At 40.2% G+C, this 23,027-nt stretch overlaps 1 protein-coding gene across 16 annotated transcripts in view; it reads right to left on the bottom strand.

Annotated features, from left to right (window-relative positions):
* The window catches only part of LOC139360963 (thymosin beta-4-like), a 226,246-nt gene that overhangs the window by 106,840 nt on the left and 96,379 nt on the right, over positions 1-23,027 (bottom strand). For 5 of the 16 annotated variants that reach the window (XR_011618533.1, XR_011618535.1, XM_071089471.1 and 2 more), the window contains exon 3: positions 76-149. The exons of 10 other annotated variants lie outside the window; for them this stretch is intronic. Coding sequence is in view for 3 of the 6 variants with exons in the window: in XM_071089471.1 (XP_070945572.1) it covers positions 114-149 (36 nt within the window). In the remaining 3 variants the exon portion in view is untranslated. Of the gene's footprint in view, positions 1-75; positions 150-2,280; positions 3,008-23,027 lie in introns of those variants that run through there. One more of the 16 variants, XR_011618534.1, reaches the window with a different exon arrangement.

Raw genomic sequence — 23,027 nt, 5'->3', positions numbered from 1 at the left:
AAACTTCAATTCCCTTTACTGAGCATGACCAATGTTGGTGCCCAAAGGCACAGAAAAGAATAAAGCTTGCTTTACCTTTTAAGGAGTTCATGGGAGCCTGAATAGTTGTATTCTTAACAGCCTCTTTTGCCAAGGAGACACCAAACAATCTGGGGAGAGAGACCCATGTGTTAGGCATCTGTTAGGTTCAAGAGGCTTTTACAATGGATAAATAGTTCTAAAATAATGGATTAATATATGCAGTTATTCAACCCAAGAGATCAAGGGACTGAGGACTATATCATCCCACCAACCTTCAGTTCAACAATTCAGAGTAAAAATAATAATAAAGGTTATTAAATTAAAGCTTGGCTTTAAAAGAGGTAAAGCATGCTAAGAGAAATAAGGCAGACATAAAAGGATAAATATCCTGGGATTCCATTTGTATGAGGTTCTCAGAGCACTTGAGTTCATAGAGACAGAAATTACAATGATGGTTGCGGGAATGGGGGGAGTAAATCAGGCAAGTTTTTGTTTGGGAAGATGAAAAAGTTCTAGAGATGGTGATGATGGTTGCACAACAGTATGAATGTGCCTCATTCCACAGAACCACACACTTAAAAGACTGGAATGGTAACTTTTTAATGGAAGAAGAAGAAAGGAATGAGGAGGAGGAGGAGGAGAAGGAGGAGGAGGAGGATGAGAAGAAGGAAGAAGAAGAAGAAGGAGGAGGAGGAGGAGGAGGAGGAGAAGGAGGAGGAGGAGAGAAAAGAAGAAAAAAGAAGAATAAGAAGAGGAAGAAGAGGAGGAGGAGGAGAGAAAAGAGAGGAAAGAAGAAGAAAAAAGAGAAGAATAAGAAGAGGAAGGAGGAGGAGAGAAAGAAGGAGAGGAAAGAAGAAGAAAAAAGAGAAGAATAAAAAGAGGAAGGAGGAGGAAGCAGAAGCAGAAGAAGCAGAAGCAGAAAGGAAGAAAAAGAGGAGGAGGAGGAGAGAGGAGGAGGAGGGAGGAGGAGGAAAAGAGGAAGAAGAAGGAAGAGAAGGAGAATGAGGAGAAGGGGAAGAAGAACTGCATGTTTACATGGAGCTCCCAGCCACAAGGCACATGCTTGGGCATATGCACACACACACATTTCACATGGTCCTTTTCCTCAAGAGGGGAGAGGCCAGTAGAGAAAAGCAGTACTGAAAATATGCCCCTCTTTGGTTGGCATGCACCTCTGCTTTTGCTTGACTATAGAATTAGTAAGGAGAGTAAATCAGAGAAGAGCCAGCATTCCATTGCTGTAGGTATTGTGCTTAAAGACACTCCCTCTTTGCTCCTGTGCCCACCTGCAATCGTTTAAAACATTCCATTTCTCTTGGGGCCACGTCCAAGGGACTTTTCTGATAGATGAACAAACTGCTACCTATCCAGAGACTTATCCCCACCAACATAAATAAATTTCTGTGCTGGAAACATTGTCTCCTTTAATTTTAAGATCCTGGAACCCAGCTTCTCTGAAGGAATTTTAGCTTGTGGTGAAGTCAAATAAACTCCTGGCTTGAGGCACAGAATAATTTCCATTAGGAACAAAACTAAATAAACAACAGTGGCTACACACAGTAGGATGGAACGTTCACTCAGCCATGTGTCAGGAGGACCTTCACGTCGTCTAATTAGTAACGTAGTTGTAGATAAGGTGCCACACCCATGAGCTTCAGTATTCACAATTCTGTCAGTTAGACTTGCTACTCAAAATGTGGTTCTTGGACCCTGCGGCCTCAGATCACCTGGGACCTTGTTGGAAATGCAAAGCCTTCAGACTCACACAGATGGCTGAATTTGAATCTGCATTTGCACAAGATCTCCAGGTGATGCACTTTAAGGTTTGAAGAAATTTGGTCTAGGTCAGTCGTCCCTCAAATGCAGGTCTGAGCACAAAGGTGCATCATATTATGTTGTGTGGCCTGGCACCAGTAATTTGTGATCTATAATAGCAAAAACAGCTAAAAATGGCAAATATTTTGGGGCAGATTTTTAAATTACTAATCTAAAGCATGAATCTCACACATATAAACCTCTATAAAATTCTCTGACTGAGAAAACAAGTGGAAAGTAAGGGAGGAGATACAGACAAAGTCAGAGAGTTGATTGGCTGAACCAATTAATAAAGCCAAGACATTAAGCAAAGTAATATGTAAAGTAATTCAAAAGTTTAGGTGCAGAAAAAAAATTTCTAGCAGATTGTGATGCATATAATATACGTATGTGAATTTTCACACAATGAATAGACACCATTTTATCCAGTTAGGTTGCACTTACCAGTCCTAAATTAGGGAGTACCATGCTCACATTAGTGCAAGAAAATATTGTTTTCAACATCTTAAATAAGTGATGGCTTAGATAGGATGCAAAAGTCATTCTTCCTGTGTGTTGATTTTCATTTCAGATTCTCAGTACATAAATGAATTGAAGCATTTCCTATTGCTGCCATTGTTTGCAGACCTATGAAAATGTTCATGATTAAAAATAATATTTCACCATTACAAGTGATTTGCCTGGTAAGGTAAATTGCATGTGTGAATCCCAAATATTTTCTGCCTTACCTGGAAGAGGATACTGTATCTATGACCATTACTATATATACTTCTGTGTCTTATTGATGTCACTCTTGGCTCTGTGACTTGCTTGACCAGTGGAATATGAGAAGCTGCAAGTGCCACATTTCAGCAGAATTTTTAAGAGTTTTCCCAAAGTTCTGCCATTTTTCTTCCCTGACCATAAAAATTAGCATAAATTGGCCGGGCGCGGTGGCTCAAGCCTGTAATCCCAGCACTTTGGGAGGCCGAGACGGGCGGATCACTAGGTCAGGAGATCGAGACCATCCTGGCTAACAAGGCGAAACCCCGTCTCTACTAAAAACACAAAAAATTAGCCGGGCGAGGTGGCGGCGCCTGTGGTCCCAGCTACTCGGGAGGCTGAGGCAGGAGAATGGTGGGAACCCGGGAGGCGGAGCTTGCAGTGAGCTGAGATCTGGCCACTACACTCCAGCCTGGGTGACAGAGCGAGACTCCGTCTCAAAAAAAAAAAAAAAAAAAAAAAAAAAAAAAAAATTAGCATAAATTATACCTTATATGTATATGAGAAAAAGTAAAATAAAGTGAAGTTTGGGAACTGCTTGTTACCATAGCATAACTTAGCAAAAGCTTAATGATAGGCATAATAATAGTAAACAAAGTAAACAGTTCCAGACATTTATTTGGTTTCTAAATTGCTACTTTAAGAAACAAAATAATATTACATAAAGGTAAGGGTAAGAAAAACTATACTGATTTTCTTTACAGGAGTCCCTATAAGTAGGCGTACTGAAATTCTTAGGTTTCTGGAGACACACAGTTAAATGTTTCGCACTTTTTTTTTTTTTTTTTTTTTTTTTGAGGTGGAGTCTTGCTCTGTCGCCCAGGCTGGAGTACAAAGGCACAATCTTGACTCACTTTAACCTCCGCTTCCTGGGTTCAAGCAATTCTTCTGCCACCATACCCAGCTAATTTTTGTATTTTTCGTAGAGACGGGGTTTCACCGTGTTGGTCAGGCCGGTCTTGAACTCCTGACCTCAGGTGATCCACCCACCTTGGCCTCCCAAAGTGCTGGCCTCACATTTTTAAATTATCTATGCTTATAAATACACCTTTAAGTACTTTTGCCAAAAAAAAAAAAAAATCTTATCCTTCAAAAAGGTTATTTCTATAGTCAAATTCATAAAATCAGAAAGTCGACTGGTAGGTTGCCAGGGGATGAGAGGGGGAAATGAGAAGTTGTTATTTCATGAGTATAGTGTTTTAGTTTGGTAAGATGAAAAAGTTCCAGAGATCTGTTGCATAATAACGGGAATACACTTAACGCTACTTAACTGTACATTCAAAATTGGCTCTCGTGGTAAATTTTTAATTTTTAAATTATTTAATTATTTTTAGAGACAGGGCCTCACTCTCACCCAGGCTGGAGTGCAATGTCCTGTGATCATATCTCTTTATGTTGTGAGTGTGTGTGTGTTTACCACAATAAAAATAAAAATATTACTTTTATAATAAAAGAAAAGCTGTTTAATAAAAAGTAGCAGTCATAAAACACTTTCTTCAACATACTTCAATGATATTTCTTTAAATTAAATTTCCAAATAGACAACTATAATAAAAATTTTGAACCAGGAAGTTTTTGTTGGTGAGGAAACGTTTTAGTGTTGTCGATTAGATGATATCCCAGGAAGACATAAGTCAATCTAATCAACTGTGCTTATTTCTCCTATTTTATACAACTTAAGTGACATGGAGGCACCTGCTCATTTAACCTTCCACACTGAGAACACTGCCCTCAGGTCATGTCCAGTAATCTCCTTCCCGTCATTCTTTCACTCTAACACTGAACACTAATCAACTCTCAAGTGATCAGGTTATGTATGGTACAGATTTCCTAGTGAGAAGTATCAGAATATGCCATTCCAAATTATGCTACCTTGGCATAAGGATTATTTTGAGCTGAGAGCAACTGAGAGGCAGTAGATGCAGGAAGAACTCTCTGCCTTCCCCATTTCTGCCTAAAAGCAGGTATAAGTTTCCCTTTGTAAATGTAATAAAAGTTTCCATTTGTAAAAAGATTCCCTTCTCCCATACCAGGAAGAGAAAAATAACTCATCTGCATAACAAGCCTTAGTAAACAAGCCTTATCTGCCATATATTTCTAGGTCACTTCCCCACAATTTACTCCCCGGGGCCCCAAACCCCCTTTTCTTTGTCTATTCTCTTCTCCACAATGTATTGCCCTTCATTAAAATGGTATATAAACTTCTAGGTCTAACCAATTCCTTGAGTTTTTATTTCTTTTCTGTGAAGTCCCTGTGCATATGAAAATATTGTCATCTAATAAGATTTTTTTTTTACCTTTTTTTCCTGTTAATATATCTTTTGTGAATTAAATTTATCAGCCCTAACAGAACCCTACATGGGTAAAGGGAAAGTTTTTCCATCAGTATACAAGTGTAACCACCTAACAATTTTATATAGGACAAAGTAAATTAGTATCAATACAAACCAGTAAAATGTGAAAATGAATATTTATGTGCTTTCAAGAGAATATAGCTACATCTGTTGTCTGAAAGACTGCCCAGCCTCTCAAAACCCGACTTTCCTCTTTTTTCTCTTCCTCATGGCCACACTACCAAAAGAAAGGAGAACCATACCCGGAATAAAATTTCTCCCTTTTCACACTTTCCCCAAGTAATATGCAGTCTGCCTCCTGTCTTCTAGGTTTTTTACGTAAGACTCTTCTTTCAAAGTCCCCAAGGACAGTAAGGCCCATTGTATGGTCCCCATATCTTATTAGCCGTGGGACTTTGAGAGGGTCACTCTATCCAGCATTTTGTGTAATAATCAAGAAGAGTTAATATTTTCCAGTCCCATCTCAGAAAGATGCTTTAAAAGCAAAGGGTATTCATTTATGTGATAATTCTTTGCAAACTATAAATCCTAACCAAATGTAAGATATTAAGATAATGGCCTAAGATCAAGCCAAAGTTACTACCAGCATATTTGGGGAAAATCCAGAAGTAATAAAAATGTCAAATCACTCCTAATATAATATAAGGAAGTGACAGAATCACATTGATAGGGAAGTATACTTCCGAGAGCATAGAATTTAAGATTTCTGCTTTAGATGACTGAACTTTTGTCCAATCCACTCCCCATACAGCACTCCATCAGCCAAATGAACTCTTTACAAGCATGAGGTCAGGCATATGGATGGCATCTGTTTAAAACTTAACAAATGCAACCAGGCGCAGTGGCTCACACCTAAAATCCCAGCACTTTGGGAGGCCAAGGTGAGTGGATCACAAGGTCAGGAGACCAAGACCATACTGGCTAACACGGTGAAACCCCATCTCTACTAAAAATACAAAAAATTAGCTGGGTGCGGTGGTGGGTGCCTGTAGTCCCAGCTACTCGGGAGGCTGAGGCAGGAGAATGGCGTGAACCCAGGAGCCTGCAGTGAGCCAAGATTGTGCCACTGCACTCCAGCCTGGGTGGCAGAGCGAGACTCTGTCTCAAAAAAAAAAAAAAAAAAGAAAAAAGAAAGAAAGAAAGAAAAGTGAACTAAGAAGGCAGAATTGGGGTACTGAATTTCCAAGAATCAAGAATTTCAGGCTCTACCTGCAAAATATACATAAGGCAAAAACTACAAGATAATGAATGCAAGCATCAATATAGCATCTTGCTAACAGGCAGGAAGGATTCATCAACTGGTCCTGGGACTAAAGAAAGGTAAACAGCAGAGAAATCTGCAGAGAAAAAGAAAAGATCTGGCCTTTGTCAGAAAAGGAGAATTTCAGAGCAAAAAATAAAAAAAATATATACATATATGCGTCTAAAGTAACAGGTAAAGGAACAAGTGTAAAGAAGACAACAAAAAGAGTTAACACATGCTATATGGCTGTTCAAGATCTGTGGGATGCCTTAAGCCATCTAATCACCACAAGAATCTGCATGGTAGCCCCTATTATAATCTGCTCCATTTTTCTTCAGATATTAAAATCAAGGCATAGAAAACAAAATCACTTGCCCAAGATCACACAGCCCCTAAGGAGAGAGGCCACAATGTGTTGATTATTTTCTGAACTATTTTAGTAGTCACAGGCTTGCCACTTTCTCTTAATTCCCACGCTATATTATCTCTCCAAATTACTACAAGCAAACACAAAGAGGTATGGAAGAATGTGACAGGCTGAGGAGTCTGGGAAAATAGTCGAATGAGAATGACAAAATGAACCCTGAGAAAATACACACAAACAAAAGAGCAGAGTCATCTGGAAAGTTAGATGGAGACTCAATATGAAGGATGCTGGAAAATGTGCCAAAAATTATATGTGATCCTGTAGGTTAGGACTATCATGGACCCGTATCTACTGGTATCTTCTTAGAAACGCAGACTCTCAGTCCCCAGCCCAGATACACCACATCAGACTCTATGGAGCTGGGGCCAGGGAATCCGCATTTGAACAAGCCCACCAGGAGATCTTTGAGTACGCTAAAGTTTGAGATTCAGAACCTCTAAGATCTTCGGAGCTATGAAGAGCAAAAGTGGGAAGAAAAATTGGGGCTATGGGATTACCACATTTTAGGGACAGTATATGCTTCAGTGACATCAGAGGGGATAGCCAAACAGTCTGAGAGATTTATCAGAAGCACTTTGCAGACAAGTAGATAGAAAGGTAAAGGACGAGGATCAATGGAGGATTTTGAGATTTTTAGCTCGGATGCTTGAGATATATTAATCTATCAATTAATATTAATAATTCCAGAGAGAAATACAGGTTTGGGGAGCATTAATCAGTAACTTGGCCCAGGTGATAGAGCTAGTGAATCCCTTCAGCCTTCAACACTGGTGCCGAAAGACCAAACTCTATTGTGCTTCTCACTCAAATGGTAGCAGACATCTGATTAAATCAGGACACATCAATGTCAAGGATTTAGATAGGATCTTAAATCAGAAATGGCCAGTAAAAAGTTGAATCTAGAAGTCAGGACAGGAAAACTGCAAAGTTCTACATGTGTTACAGAAACCAGGCAACAAAAGAAGAGGTATTTCCTTGGCCAAAAATATAATTATTGCTCTGCCTCCCAAATACCAGAGAGTAAGCCATTGGCCCAATCTCCTTTAGATTATGGTGATTGTGAAAGAGAGGCTTCAATTCTAGTCTTTAAATCATCTTAAGGCTTGATTTATGCTGCTGCTGCGAATGCATAACTGACATTATCCTGCAAGTCCAAGCAGAATGCAGGCAAACTACTGTTGCCTTTGTCCGGATCAGGAGGTAACCTGTCAGCAGAGTGACAGCTAATGTTAAAACACTGGGGGTTTCACAACAGTGCACACAAAGGCTGGGAGATGTCACCCTTCTGATCTATGCTACTTTTTCCTGACAAATACTATGCTAGGACTGCACAGAAAATGACTCAGAAGAAATATAGAAAACCCTCCCCATGTATTTATTCTATCTGAGCTTATAATATGGCCTGTTTATAATATGGCCATTATCAACCAGAAAACAAAAGTTCTAAGGAAGGTTATTGCCTTTCTGCCTCAAAACAAAATAGGGTGACAGGCACAGGATGCACAGGACACATGTGGGAAATAGGGCAACATTCAGAAACATGAAAATACAGCAGAAAATTGCCCTTGCGGCAAATTTGCCTTGGGTCTTGGAACAGCTGGTTTTGAAGGGCCTCCACAACAGGGCTTCCCAGTCATCAGGGGCCTTTTCAGTGCTGCTTCATCCAAGACGGCTAAGATTTACAGTTGATTAGCCTGCATAGTTCAGTTGCTTTTTCAAAAGATTCTATGAAGGGATTACTTCTGTGCTCAAAGAGCCTCCTAGAGAATAGAGAAGGGCTGTTTGCTGGCAGTAATGTGAATTCCCCAGAGTCGGTACACTGTGCTCACTGAAGCAGATGAAGTAAAGTTAAAGAAGCATTTAGTTCTTCAGAATGCCAGCCTTAATAAGTATCTTTTTGTGGAAGGATTTAGGAGGACGGGAGGGTTATCCTTAGTGCAGGCATTATTTCCTCATACAAAAAGGGAAAATGTGCATACAGTCAGATGTAAAAAGCCAACCTCGAATGCCTGCCCCCCACTTCCCCGAGGAAAAGTTGCTGAACACACACTCCCAAACACAGAAGCATGAATCTTCACAGCTTAAAAGTCTCGAAGCCACTGTGAGGTTTCTCTTGGGAAACACTGTTCATTCATCTGCGACTGACCAAGTTCAACCATTCAGTTGTGAGAACTGGGAGACCTGCAGCCATCAAAAGACCTTCCTCAGCAAGCTGAAGCCAGATAAGCTGCGTCCCCAAGGAAGATCTCGGGAACTTGCTTCTCCTCTCCACAAGGACCCCTTCCAGCATCAGGAGAGAAGTCTGCAGAAGGCTGAATCTGGGTGCATCTGCAAGCAGCTGAACTCTTAAATGATCTCTACCTGCACAGTTCAGGGCTTGTCCTGGCTCCTGCGGTTCTCACAGTTCTCCCTGCAAACAGTGTTCCTTATGTGGAATATGATGCAGAATTAGTAATTTGGAATGAGTTAAAATGAGTATCATTTAGTTAGACAGTTTACATGAGCCCAATTTTCTAACAAACAGCAAATTTCTCTTCATTCTTATGGGTAGTAAATGTTTATGTTGATTTCCATGAAAGACTTCCTCTCTGCCTTAAGTCGTGAGAGTCCCAGATGAAAATTTTAAGCACAGAGAGGTGTAATGAATGGCTTCTGGCTTATTTAATGATAATGGAAAGGCCACTCTGTCGATGCTATGTTCATTGTATTAATAGCAATAACTCAGTTGGTGTCAATGTGTACATTCCTGTGTGATAACAGATTGGAGAAAATGCAGGGTTTAAATAGGAGAAATTCAGGGATGTCCACCATTGCTGAGGCTTGAGTAGGCACATTTACTCTCACAGTATAAGGAAAGCCACCAGCTAACTGGGCGGAGCCCACCACAGCTCAGCAAGGCCACTGTGGCCAGACTGCCAGGCTTCCCCTCTCTGGGAAGGGCATCTCTGAAAAAAAGGCAGCAGCCCTAGTTAGGGATGTATAGATGAAAACCCCATCTTCCTGGGACAGAGCACCTGGGGGAAGAGGTGGCTGTGGGTGCAGCTTCAGCAGATTTAACTGACCCTGGTTCATGACTCCAAAGAGAGTAGCAGATCACCCAGCACAGCATTTGAGCTATGTTAAGGCTCCAACTGCCTCCTCAAGCAGATCCCTGACCCCCTTGTATCATGACTGGGAGAAACCTTTCAGTAGGTGCCAACAGACACCTCATACAGGACAGCTCTGGCTGGCATCTGGCAGGTGCCTCTCTGGGACAAATATTCCAGAGGAAGGAACAGGCAGCAATCTTTGCTGTTCCGCAGCCTCCGCAGATGATTCCCAGTCATACAGGGTGTGGAGGAGACCTCCAGCAAACTCCAGCACACCTGCAGCAGAAGGGCCTGAATGTTAGAAGGAAAACTAAAAAAAAGAGTAACACATCCACTTAAAGACTCCATCCAAAGGTCACCAACATCAAAGACCAAAGGTAAATAAATCCACAAAGAGTAGTAGAAACCAGTCCCAAAAGGCTGAAAATTCCAAAAACCAGAATGTCTCTTCTCCTAAAAAGGATCTCAAATCCTCACCAGCAAGGGAACAAAACTGGATGAAGAATAAATTTGATGAATTGACAGGAGTAGGCTTCAGAAGGTGGGTAATAACAAACTCCTCTGAGCTAAAGGGGGCATGTTCTAACCCAATGCAAGAAAGCTAAGAACATTGAAAAAGGTTAGACAAATTGCTAACTAGAATAAATAATTTAGAGAAGGACGTAAATGACCTGATGGAGCTGAAAAACACAGCATGAGAACTTCATGAAGCATACAAAAGTATCAATAGCCAAGTCAATCAAGCAGGAGAAACGATAACAGAAATGGAAGATTAACTTAATGAAATAAAGCAAGAGGACAAGATTAGAGAAAAAAGAATAAGAAGAAGTGAACAAAGCCTCCAAAAAATATGGGAGTATGTGAAAAGACCAACTCTATGTTTGATTGGTGTATCTGAAAGTGACAAGGAGACTGTAATCAAGTTGGAAAACATTCCTCAGTATATTATGCAGGGGAATTTCCCCAACCTAGCAAGACAGGCCAACATCCAAATTCAGGATATACAGAGAACACCACAAAGATACTTCTTGAGAAGAACAACCCCAAGACACATAATCACCAGATTCACCATGGTCGAAATGAAGGAAAACATGTTAAGGGCAGTCAGAGAGAAAAGTCCAGTTACCCACAAACAGAAGCCCATCAGGCTAACAGTGATCTGTCTGCAGAAACCCTACAAGCCAGAGGAGAGTGGGGGCCAATATTCACATTCTTAAACAAAAGAACTTTCAATTCAGAATTTCATACCCAGCCAAAATAAGCTTCATAAATCAAAAAGAAATAAAATCCTTTACAAACAAGAAAATGTTTATAGATTTTGCCACCACCAGATCTCCCTTACAAGAGCTCCTGAAGGAAGCACTAAACATAGAAAGGAACAACTGGTACCAACCACTACAAAAAACATACCAAATTAAGACCATCTACACTATGAAGCAACTGCATCAACTACTGGGCAAAATAACCAGCAAGCATCAGAATGACACGATCAAATTTACACAGAACAATATTACCTTTAAATGTCAATGGGCTAAATGGCCCAATTAAAAGACATAGATGACAAATTAGAGAGTCAAGACCTATCAGTGCACTGTATTCAGGAGACCCATCTCCATGCAAAACACACATAGGTTCAAAATAAAGGGATGCAGGAATATTTACCAAGCAAATGGAAAGAAAAAAAAAAAAAAGCAGGAGTTGCAATCCTAATCTCTGATGAAACAGATTTTAAATTAACAAAGATCTAAAGAGAAAATTAAGGGCATTACATAATGGTAAAGGGATCAATGAAACAAGAAGAGCTAGCAATCCTAAATATATTTGTACCCTACACAGTTGGGTGATTAGCCTGCACAGGAGCACCCAGACTCATAAAGCAAATACTGAGAGACCTACAAAGAGATTTAGACTCCCATGTTGGGAGCAAGCCCCCCAAAATCTAGCCATAAACTGGCCCCAAGACTCTGCAGCATTGTAACATGTTCATAATGGTTCTAATGCCCACTCTGGAAGGTTGTGGGTTTACGAATGAGGGCAAGGAAAACCTGGCCCTCCCAGGTTGGAAAACTGCTTAAAGGCATTTTAAGCCAAAAACAACAGCATGAGTCATCTATGCCTTAAAGGCATGTTCCTGCTGCAGTTAACTAGCCCAACCTTTAGTTTCCTATAAGGGATACTTTCAGTTAATTTAATATCTATAGAAACAATGCTAATGACTGGTTTGCTGTTAATAAATATGTCGGTAAATCTCTGTTCAGAGCTCTCAACTCCGAAGGCAGTGAGACCCCTGATTTCCCACTTCACACCTCTATATTTCTGTGTATGTGTCTTTAATTCCTCTAGCACGGTTGGGTTAGGGTCTCCCCAATGGAGCTGGTCTCAGCATTCCTGCACAATTATAGTGGGATACTTTAACACCCAACTGTCAATATTAGATCAACAAACAGAGAATGAACAAGGATTTTCAAGGCTTGAACTCAACTCTGGACCAACCAGACCCAATATACATCTACAGAGCTCTCCACCCCAAATCAACAGAATATACATTCTTCTCAGCACTACATCATACTTATTCTAAACTTGGTCACATAATTGGAAGTAAAACACTCCTCAGCAAATGCAAAAGAATGGAAATCATAACAGTCTCTCAGGCCACAGTGCAATCAAATTAGAACTCAGGATTAAGAAACTCACTCAAAACCGCACAACTACATGGAAACTGAACAACCTGCTCCTGAATGACTACTGGGTACATAATGAAATGAAGGCAGAAATCAAGATGTTCTTTGAAACTGATGAGAATAAAGACACAACGTGGCTAGGCATGGTGGCTCACACCTGTAATCCCACCACTTTGGGAGGCCAAGGCAGGCAGATCACAAGGTCAGGAGATTGAGACCATCCTGGCTAACACAGTGAAACCCCATCTCTACTAAAAATACAAAAAATTAGCCAGGCATGGTGGTGGGTGCCTGTAGTCCCAGCTACTCGGGAGGCTGAGGCAGGAGAATGGCATGAACCTGGGAGGCAGAGTTTCCAATGAGCAGAGATGGTGCCACTGCACTCCAGCCTGAGTGACAGAGCAAGACTCCATCTCAAAAAATAATAATAATAAAATAAAATAAAAATAAAAGACACAATGTACCAGAATCTCTGGGACACATTTAAAGCAGTGTGTAGAGGGAAATTTTTAACACTAAAGGGCGACAAGAAAAGGCAGGCAAGATCTAAAATTGACACCTTAACATCAAAATTTAAAGAATTAGAGAAGCAACAGCAAACAAATTCAAAAGCTAGCAGAAGACAAGAAATAACTAATATTGGAGCAGAACTGAATGAGACAGAGACATGAAAAACCCTTCAGAAAATCCAGGAATCCAGGTACTGGTTTTTTGAAAAAGTCAACAAAATAGACAGACTGCTAAGCCAGATTAATAAAGAAGAAAAGAGAGAAGAATCAAATAGATACACTAAAAATGATAAAGGGGATATCATCATTGATCCCACAGATATACAAACTACCATCAGAGAATACTATAAACAACTCCATGCAAATAAACTACAAAATCTATAAGAAATGGATAATTCCTGGATACATACACTCTTCCAACTGTAAACCAGGAAGAAGTTGAATCCTTGAATAGACCAAAACAAGTTCTGGAATTGAAGTAGTAATTAATAGCCTACCAACCAAAAAAGGTCAGGATCAGATGAATTCACAAACAAATTCTACCAAAATACAAAGAGGAGCTGATACCATTCCTTCTGAAATTATTCCAAACAATGTAAGAGGGAATCCTCCCTAACTCATTTAATGAGGCCAGCATCACCCTGATACCAAAACCTGGCAGACACAAAACAAAAAAGGAAATTTCAGGCCAATATCCCTGATGAACATCGATGCAAAATCCTCAACAAAATACTGGAAACCAAATACAGCAGCACATCAACAAGTTTATCCACCATGATCAACTCAGAATCATACCTGGGTTGCAAGCCTAGATCAACATACACAAATCCATATACATAATCCATCTCATAAACAGAACCAATGAAAAAAATGATATGATTATCTCAATAGATGCAGAAAAGGCCTTTGACAAAATTCAAAACCCTTCACGATAAAAATTCTCAATAAACTAGTTAGTTGAACATTATCTCAAAACAATAAGAGCTATTTGTGAAAAACCCAAAGCCAATATCATACTGAATGGGCAAAAACTGAAGGCATTCCCTTTGAAAACCAGCACAAGACAAAGATGTCCTCTCTCACCACTCCTATTCAACATAGTATTGGAAGTTCTGGCCAGGGCAATGAGGCAAACAAAAGAAATAAAAGTATTCAATTAAGAAGAGAGGAAGCCAAATTGTCTCTGTTTACAGATGACATGATTGTATATTTAGAAAACCCCATCATCTCAGCCCAAACTCTCCTTAAGCTGATAAGCAACTTCAGCAAATTCTCAGGATACAAAATCAATGTGCAAAAATCACAAGCTTTCCTATACACCAATAACAGACAAACAGAGAGCCAAGTCATGAGTAAACTCCCATTCACAATTGCTACAAAGAGAATAAAATACTTAGGAACACAACTTACAAAGTCTGTGAAGGACCTCTTCAAGAAGTACTAGAAATCACTGCTCAAGGAAATAGGGAGGACACAAGCAAAGGGAAAAACATTCCATGTTCATGGATAGGAAGAACCAATATTGTGAAAATGGCCATATAGCCCAAAGTAATTTATAGAATCAATGCTATCATCATCAAGCTACCACGGACTTTCTTCACAGAATTGGAAAAAACTACTTAAAACTTCATAAGGAACCAAAAAAGAGTCTGCATAGACAAGACAATCCTAAGCAAAAAGAACAAAGCTGGAGACATCATGCTACCTGACTTCAAACTATAATAGGCTACAGTAACCAAACTATACTAGGCTACAGTAACCAAAACAGCATGGCAATGGTACCAAAACAGATACTTACACCAATGGAACAGATTGGAGGCCTCAGAAACACCACCAAACATCTACAACCATCTGATCTTTGACAAACCCGACACAAACAAGAAATGGGGTGAATATTTCTTATTTAATAAATGGTGTTGGGAAAACTGGCTGGCCATATGCAGAAAACTGAAACTGGACCCCTTCCTTACACCTTACACAAAAGTTAAGATAGATATAAGACTTAAATATATGTCTCAAAATCATAAAAGTCCTTGAAGAAAACCTAGGCAATACCATTCAGGGTATAGGCATAGGGAAAGTCTTCATGTTTAAAATATCAAAAGCAATGGCAACAGAAGCCAAAATTGACAAATGGGATCTAATTAAACTAAAGAGCTTCTGCACAGCAAAATAAACTATCATCGGCATGAACAGGCAATGTACAGAATGGAAGAAAAATTTTGCAAGCTATCAATCTGATGAAGGTTTAACATCCAGAATCTACAAAGAATTTAAACAAATTTATAAGAAAAAAAATCAAAAAGTGGGCAAAGTATATAAACAGACACTTCTCAAAAGAGAACATTTCGGCAGCCAACAAACATATGAAAAAAAGCTAATGATCACTTGTCATTAAAGAAATGAACATCAGAACCACAATGAGACAGCATCTCACACCAGTTAGAATCATTAAAAAGTCACGAAATAACAGACGCTAGAGATGATGTGGAGAAATAGGAATGCTTTTACACTGTTGGTGGGAGCATAAATTAGTTCAACCATTGTGGAAGACAGTGTGGTGATTCCTCAAGAGTCTAGAACCAGAATTGCCATTTGACCCAGCAATCCCATTACTGGGTATATACCCAAAAGATTATAAATCATCCTACTATAAAGACACATGCACACATATGTTTATTGCAGCCCTATTCACAATAGCAAAGACTTGGAACCAATCCAAATGTCCATCAATGATAGTCTGGATAAAGAAAATGTGGCACATATACCCTACAGAATAGTATGCAGCCATAAAAAAGGATGAGTTCATGTCCTTTGCAATGACATAAATGAAGCTGGAAGACATCATTCTCAGCAAACTATCACAAGAACAGCAAAGCAAACACCACATGTTCTCACTCATTACTGGGAGTCGAACAATGAGAACACATGGACACAGAGAGGGGAACATGACACACCGAGGCCTTTAGGGAATTGGCAGGCTAGGGGAGGGATATCTTTAGCAGAAATACCTAATGTAGATGATGGGTAGATGGGTTCATCAAACCACCATGGGATGTGTATACCTATGTAATAAAATTTCATGTTCTGCATATGTACCCCAGAACTTAAAGTATAATAATAAAAAAATCCTTAAGATAAAAAAGAATAGAGGGAAAAAGAGATGGGAGGAAGGGAGAGAGGGAAAAGAAAGAAAGAGAGAAAGGAAAAGAAAAAGAAAGAAAGAAAGAAAGAAAGAAAGAAAGAAAGAAAGAAAGAAAGAAAGAAAGAAAGAAAGAAAGAAAGAAAGAAAGGAAGGAAGGAAGGAAGGAAGGAAGGAAGGAAGGAAGGAAGGAAGGAAGGAAGGAAGGAAGGAAGGAAGGAAGGAAGGAAGGAAGGAAAAGAGAAAGAAAGAAAGAGGGAGGGAGGGAGGGAGGGAAAGGTGGGAATGAAGAGGGAAGAGAGTGAAGGAAGAAAGAAGGAAAGAAAGAAAAGAAGGAAGGAAGGAATAGAGTGAGGGAAGAAGGAAAGGAAGGAAGGAGGAATAAGGAAGAAAGGAAGGGAAGAAAACAAGGAAAGGGATGGAGGGAAGAAGGGAAGGAAGGGAGGGAGGGGAAGGGAAGAGAAGGGCAGGGAAGGGTGGGAAGGGCAGGAAGGGCAGGATGGGAGGGAAGAAAGAAGGGAAGAAAGGAAGGAAGGAAGGAAAGAAGGGAGGGAGGGGGGGGAGGGAGGGAGGAAGGAAGGAAGGAGAGTGAGCCTGACAACAAGATTTGCAGAGTGCACGCTTGAATTCATTTCTACCCCCACACAAATGGAAAATGAACCTACCCACATTGGTAGCTATGCTCTGAAAAGACTCGGTTGAAAGAAGTCCTTTCTTCACTCTGTAGTTTTAAAGATGATTCTTTGACCTCTGCTATTTATGACTTGAGATCTGTGAAGACAGCCAAAACTCTCTGGCTCCCATGGCATGGCCCACACAAACAAAAGTGCCCCTACCTTTGTTCCACTACCACATTTGCCATCAGGACACGTTTCTACCACACTCCTTGTTTTCATAATTTGTGTTCTATTTTTTCTTGCCCAGTTACAGCCATTACCTAATTTACAAGAGACTCTAATTGCTCATTTCCAATAATGTTGTGATCCCATAATCATCACTTCCCAGCTGAAAGAATTTTGGTATAAATATGAACATCTTGTCACTTCATCTTATTTAACCAAGAAATTCTGGATAAAAGCGTTCAAGAGACTAAACAACTCATCGGGCAACATACACAGACAAAATATAATAGCCTTCTACTGATGATTTATTATTTTATGGATGTATGCATTTATCTATGGTCTTTTTCGTTCTTTTTTTTTTTTTTTTTTTTTTGTGGGGGGGAATGGAGTCTTGCTCTGTTGCCCAGGGTATAGTCCAGTGGCATGATCTCGGCTCACTGCAACCTCCACCTCATGGGTTCAACCAATTCTCCTGCATCAGCCTCCCAAGTAGCTAGGATGGGCAGCTGCCATCATGCCCAGCTAATTTTTAGTATTTTTAATAGAGATGCGGTTTCCCCATCTTGACTAGGCTGGCCTCAAACTCCTGATCTCGTGATCCACCCTCCTTAGCCTCTCAAAGTGCTGGGATTACACACCTGAGTCACCACACCTGGCCTCTTTTTCACTCTTAAAATAATTCAAGACAATTTACAAAGCTCCTTATGATTACAACTGGAAAATACATCTTAAGTGAGTGAAAAACATGACATAAAAGGAAATTAAAATGAGGAGAAATAAATAAATACTGTCAGGGATAAAGCAAGTTTCCTAAATACATATGATCAATTTCAGCACATTTGTTAAAGACAGGCTGTTTTATTTAAGTTTTAGCTTTCTAACAACCATTTGTAAGAGGGAAACACTATTGACCGCAAAATTCACAGCATCTATTGGCTAAAAATGTCTACTCAGTTCTCAAGGAGGCACAATTAGTACTGATAATGCAATCAGAATGAATGTCTCTTGGCTGGGCAAGGTATCTCAGGCCTGTAATACCAACACTTTGGGAGGCCAAGGTGGGTGGATCACCTGAGGTCAGGAGTTTCAGACCAGCCTGGCTAACATAGAAAAATCCCCTCTCTACCCTCTCTACTAAAAAAATACAAAAAAAAATTAGCCCTATATAGTGGCACACAAGTAGAAGGCTAAGGCAGGAGAATCGCTTGAACCCAGGAAGCGCAGGTTGCAGTGAGCCAAGATCATGTCACTGCATTCCGACCTGGGAGACAGAGCCAGATTCCATCTCAAAAAAACAAAAAACAAAAAAAACAAAAAACAACAGCAACAACAAAAAGTCTCTCCAAGTTTCCTCCCCAAAATGGCATGACATAACAGACTAATGTCCTCAATAACCTCCTCAGAGCAGTCCCAACGACTAGGTTTGTAGGACAATTTCCAAGGTTATCTCCCACATTGCACTGCAACAATATACCATTCAGCAAAAGCCATTTGAAAAGGTAAGGTTTTGAAATGGTAAAGACATAGTTTAGTCATGTAATCAAGCCATAGATTCTAGAGCACCTGGAAGTGATACATCCATCAGGCAGGTATAAATACTGTTTCTCTCCAGTGGCTTTGGTACCACCAGGATACAATTAGTTTCATATTCTACTCCTTGGAAAGTTCCAGATGCCTAATGAGTTTGCTTATACTTCATTGTCACTTCATAGATAGCAGAACTTTCATTAGCTCTGACATTCACTGTGAAATTAAAGGTCCTAACAGACATTTGCCTAAAAAAAAGAAAAAAAAAACCATTTCCTGTATAGAAATGCATCAAACGGAGAAGAGAGTAATTGACAAAAATCCTCTTTAAAAAAAGTGATTTTGTTTTCCAACCCAGAACAGATGGTACAATCCAGTAAACACACACACACACACACACACACACACACACACACAGAGAGAGAGAGAGAGATTACCCAAATAACATCATGCTTTGAGCAATTAATCTTACAATGACATTCCTAGACCTAAACTAGTTGCAAAATAAATATGCCAAGGTGGTTGAATGTCATTATTTATAGGGCAAGGCAGGCTCTTCCCTGTTGAACAGATAAAAGAACTCTGGAGGAAGCCAAATTGTTTTAACTCGAAACAATTTAGTCTATATTCTCTTTTTCAGGCAAGTTGGACAGCAACTTTCCTGGGGGTCCTTGCTCCCAGAGCTCCCAAGATGGTATCAGGCCACTTCCAAGATGGTGGCAAACCTCTTGTTCTCTGACCTGGGGTTCTTGGCCTTAGAGATTCCAAGGAATGGAATCTTGGGCCATGCAGTGAGTATTATAGCTCTATTAGAAACCATGGATCATGGAAGACAACCATGGAACCCAGCAACTAGTGTTCAGCTCCATGAGGACAAACCCAGGCTCTTAGCCATGCAGGAACAATAGTGAGCCTTTAGCCCCATAATGAGTGGTAATGGGTGCCTCAGCTGGATCAGGAACACAGCAGACACCCTGCTGGATCGGAAGGGGTGGAAGTCAGTGGCAGGTCTGCGATGCTGGAAACAGCAGTGGTGGACATGAGCAAAAGGTCAGCTGAAGCTGTCACAAACACGGACCAGAAAAGGGCACTTGCAAGATTTAAGAAAGTGAAAACAGCTCAGATACAAAGGGAGCTTTGTACCCAAAGAGGGTAGCCATTACCGGTTCGGTTCGAATGCCTCAGTTTATATCCCTATCATTGTCCCTCTGGCTGTGCTCTCAGGCGATAGATGATTGGCTATTCTTTACCTCCTGTTTTTGCCTAATTAGCATTTTAGTGAGGTCTCCTTACTACCTGATAGGCTGGATGAGAGGTAAGTTGCAAGCCCCATGTTTAAAGGTGGATGAGGTCACCTTCCACAGCTATGCTTGAGAATTCTTAGTTGGCCTAGTAAATCCAGCTAGTCCTGTCCCTCAGCAAGACTGTCTATATTCACCCAGGTGGTAAAAGTAGAACTAAATTTAAAACCTCCATTTATTTTCCTACAATGCTCTTTAAAAACACAGAGAAATGAAAAGTTTCCAAAGTACACTACCGCACAAACACAAATTAGGTTTCCTAACAGGAACTCCTGTGTGTGATTCAGGAGACAACTAGATGTGAATCTCATTCCAAAGATTACTTATAAGGTGGAGTCAAAATTATGAGCATAGAAAAGCAAATGTGGACCCTCTTAAATTCAAGTGAGAGTGCTCTACCTCAGTAGAGAATATTTTGACAGCGACTGTCACGGCAGAAATAAAGCAACATGATACAATCTCATGTTCAATGCCCACAAATTCTGATATACCAGTGATTGAAATCCAATCCAGTCTGTTTTCTGAAACATAAGCGTCCCCAAACTTCAGTCATCATTTGTGTGTGTTTCCAGTTGCCAGAATAAACCTCAATATCTTCAAACAATTGGCATTCATCCCTGCTCTGTGTGCTTTCTGATGAACACATTACAACTTCAAAACATCTGTCAGACTGTAATCACCATGTAATACATCTTGACTTGGATGGTTTTCATATGTTCAAAAGAGATTCCCTTTCTAAAGGCAGCTTTATGGAACTCGGCTTCAATTATGAGCCAAATAAGAGATGTTTGCATTTTCTTTCATCAGATGGAAGAAGAAATTAATCGCAAGAGATTAGGAAGACTTACACAGAGGTGTATTTCCCCTTCTGCATGTCTTTCCTTTGAAGTTTACAGCAGGTGGAAGAGTCTTTCACACCCATAAAACTGACATGGAAAAGCAGAAACACACTGAGCTATTAACTTGTCACATATTGGATTTAAATCTAAATAGGAACCCATTCTTTCCCTTATATATTGATTGTGCACTAGCTTAGCAGGAAGCTTTGCATGTTCTTTCAGCAGACAGGCTAGTTTCTAGGCTAAAATAACCTGGAATGTTTCAGCTACCACAGGCTAATGATCACCCAAATGCACAAAAATATGTTTGATAAAAGTTCTCAGCGTGAGGGCAGAAAACACTTACCATGAGAATGACAGTGGTCAAGGGAAGAAAATCAGTGACACCAACTGATACTGTCTTCAATGCTGGAGGCTCCAATTAGAACTGTGAGTCTGCATTCCAAGTAGCAGTGACAGATGAAAGTTTGCAGCAAATCTCTAACAGTTTAAATCATTAACTCATCCATCCACCTGCATTATCACTAGAAGGGACCCTGCTGGAAGCCTTCAGTGGTTTCTCAAAAATCTCAGGACTATACCCTGGCCAGTTAAGAAACAGTTTTTTGAAATTAGTTGTTTATGTAGCTATTTGTGAGTTTTCTTTATTTTTCATTTGTTTCCCCTGCTCTCACTTTTTTCTATTTTTTCTTTCCATTTCTGCCTTTACATCAGAAATGATACCCACTTCAATGTTCCTATGGCGCAACACTAGATAAATTACTTGTAAATCATGCCACACATGCAGCCCTAAGTTCATTTTCAACTGCATCAACTCACTTAAGAGAAACTTCAGGCTGGGCGGGGTGGCTCATGCCTGTAATCCTAGCACTTTGGGAAGGCTAACACAGGCAAATGGCTTGAGTCCAGGAATTCAAGACCAGCCTGGGCAACATAGTGAGACCTTATCGCTACAAAACAATAACAATAAATTAGCCAGTCATGGTGGTGTAGCAGGACGAGTGGCAGACAAAACTCCTGAGATACCAAGTTAAAGAAGGAAGGGGTTTATTTGGCTGGGGGCATCAGCAACACTCCTGTCTCAAGAGATGAGGTACCTGAGTGAGCAATTCCTGTCCCTTTTAAAGGCTCACAACTCTAAGGGGGTGCACATGAGAGGGTCGTGATTCATTGAGCAAGCAGGGGGTACATGACTGGGGGCTGCACAGTAATCAGCACGGAACAGAACAGAATAGGGATTTTCACAGTGCTTTTCTATACAATGTCTGTAATCTAGAGATAACATAACCAATTAGGTCAAGGGGTGATCTTTAACTACCAGGCCCAGGGTGCAGTGCCAGGCTGTCTGCCTGTGGATTTCATTTCTGCCTTTTAGTTTTTACTTTTTCATTCTTTGGAGGCAGAAACTGGGCTAAGACAATATGAGGGGTGTTTTCCTCCCTTTCTCCCTGTTTGAGACTCTCATTCAATAGTGAGAGTTCTCACTTTCATTTCTACTGCCCACATCTTCTTGCAAGACATATAGAAATCTGTTCTTTCTATATGAACAGATTTATAATGATTCATATAGTGCACTTGTGCTAAAGCATTTTGGTGAACTAAGGTAGCGATGAAACTTTTTATCATTTGAAGAAGTACAGGTAGCAAACAAGGGAGCAGTTAGCAGGTTCCTATTACTATTATAACTCCTATTACAAGAGTTTTAAATCCACCTAGAGCTGGGAACCATTTTCCAAACATGGCCCCAGGATCAAATCCTTGCCACACTTGCATGGACACATGTGCCAGTTTTGTCATATCTGTAACTATGTCTTCAACTACTCGCCCTTGATCATCGACGTGTAGACAGCAAGTAGTAAGGTTAAATTTTCCACAGACCCCTCCTTCAGCTGCTAGCAAGTAGTTGAGAGCCAATCTATTTTGATAGGTAGCATTTCTCCTCTGAGTTTCTTGCTGGGCCAGAATAGTCAAGGCTCCGCCAGTTTTATTAATGATTATTTTTAAGACAGCTTGTAACCTTATGATTTGGTTGATCATGTAAATAGGGGTCTGGTATCCCCATGAGCCATTCTGTGCCTAAGTAGCAGGCATATAATATTGTATGATTCTCTCAGGGGGCCATTTATCATTTCTTCAATTTCTTATAGCTACGCTTCTCTTTTTGTGGGAAGCATAGACAGGGAAGCCCAGGAGTTCACCTGTTTTTATGGACAGTAGGAAGAAAGATGGTTTAATAGTGCCAATAACACAACTACCTGCCTACTGGTTCAGGTAATTTGGTGTAAGCTCTGTGCCTACATATCCAGTATAATCCAGTGGGGGCCATCCAATGCTGGTGGGACTCCGGGTGGGTCCACACAGTCTTCAAGTTTGGGAATTTACTAAATGGATTTCTCTCTGTGTGATTTTAACTCCACCAAGTGACTGTTTTTGTGGTACTATTATACAGTTTCTGTCTCAGACAATTAAGTCGTC

The sequence above is a fragment of the Macaca nemestrina genome, chromosome Y, assembly GCF_043159975.1.
Source record: "Macaca nemestrina isolate mMacNem1 chromosome Y, mMacNem.hap1, whole genome shotgun sequence".
NCBI classification, from domain to species: Eukaryota; Metazoa; Chordata; class Mammalia; order Primates; family Cercopithecidae; genus Macaca; species Macaca nemestrina.
This window is presented reverse-complemented; position numbering and strand designations above follow the sequence as displayed.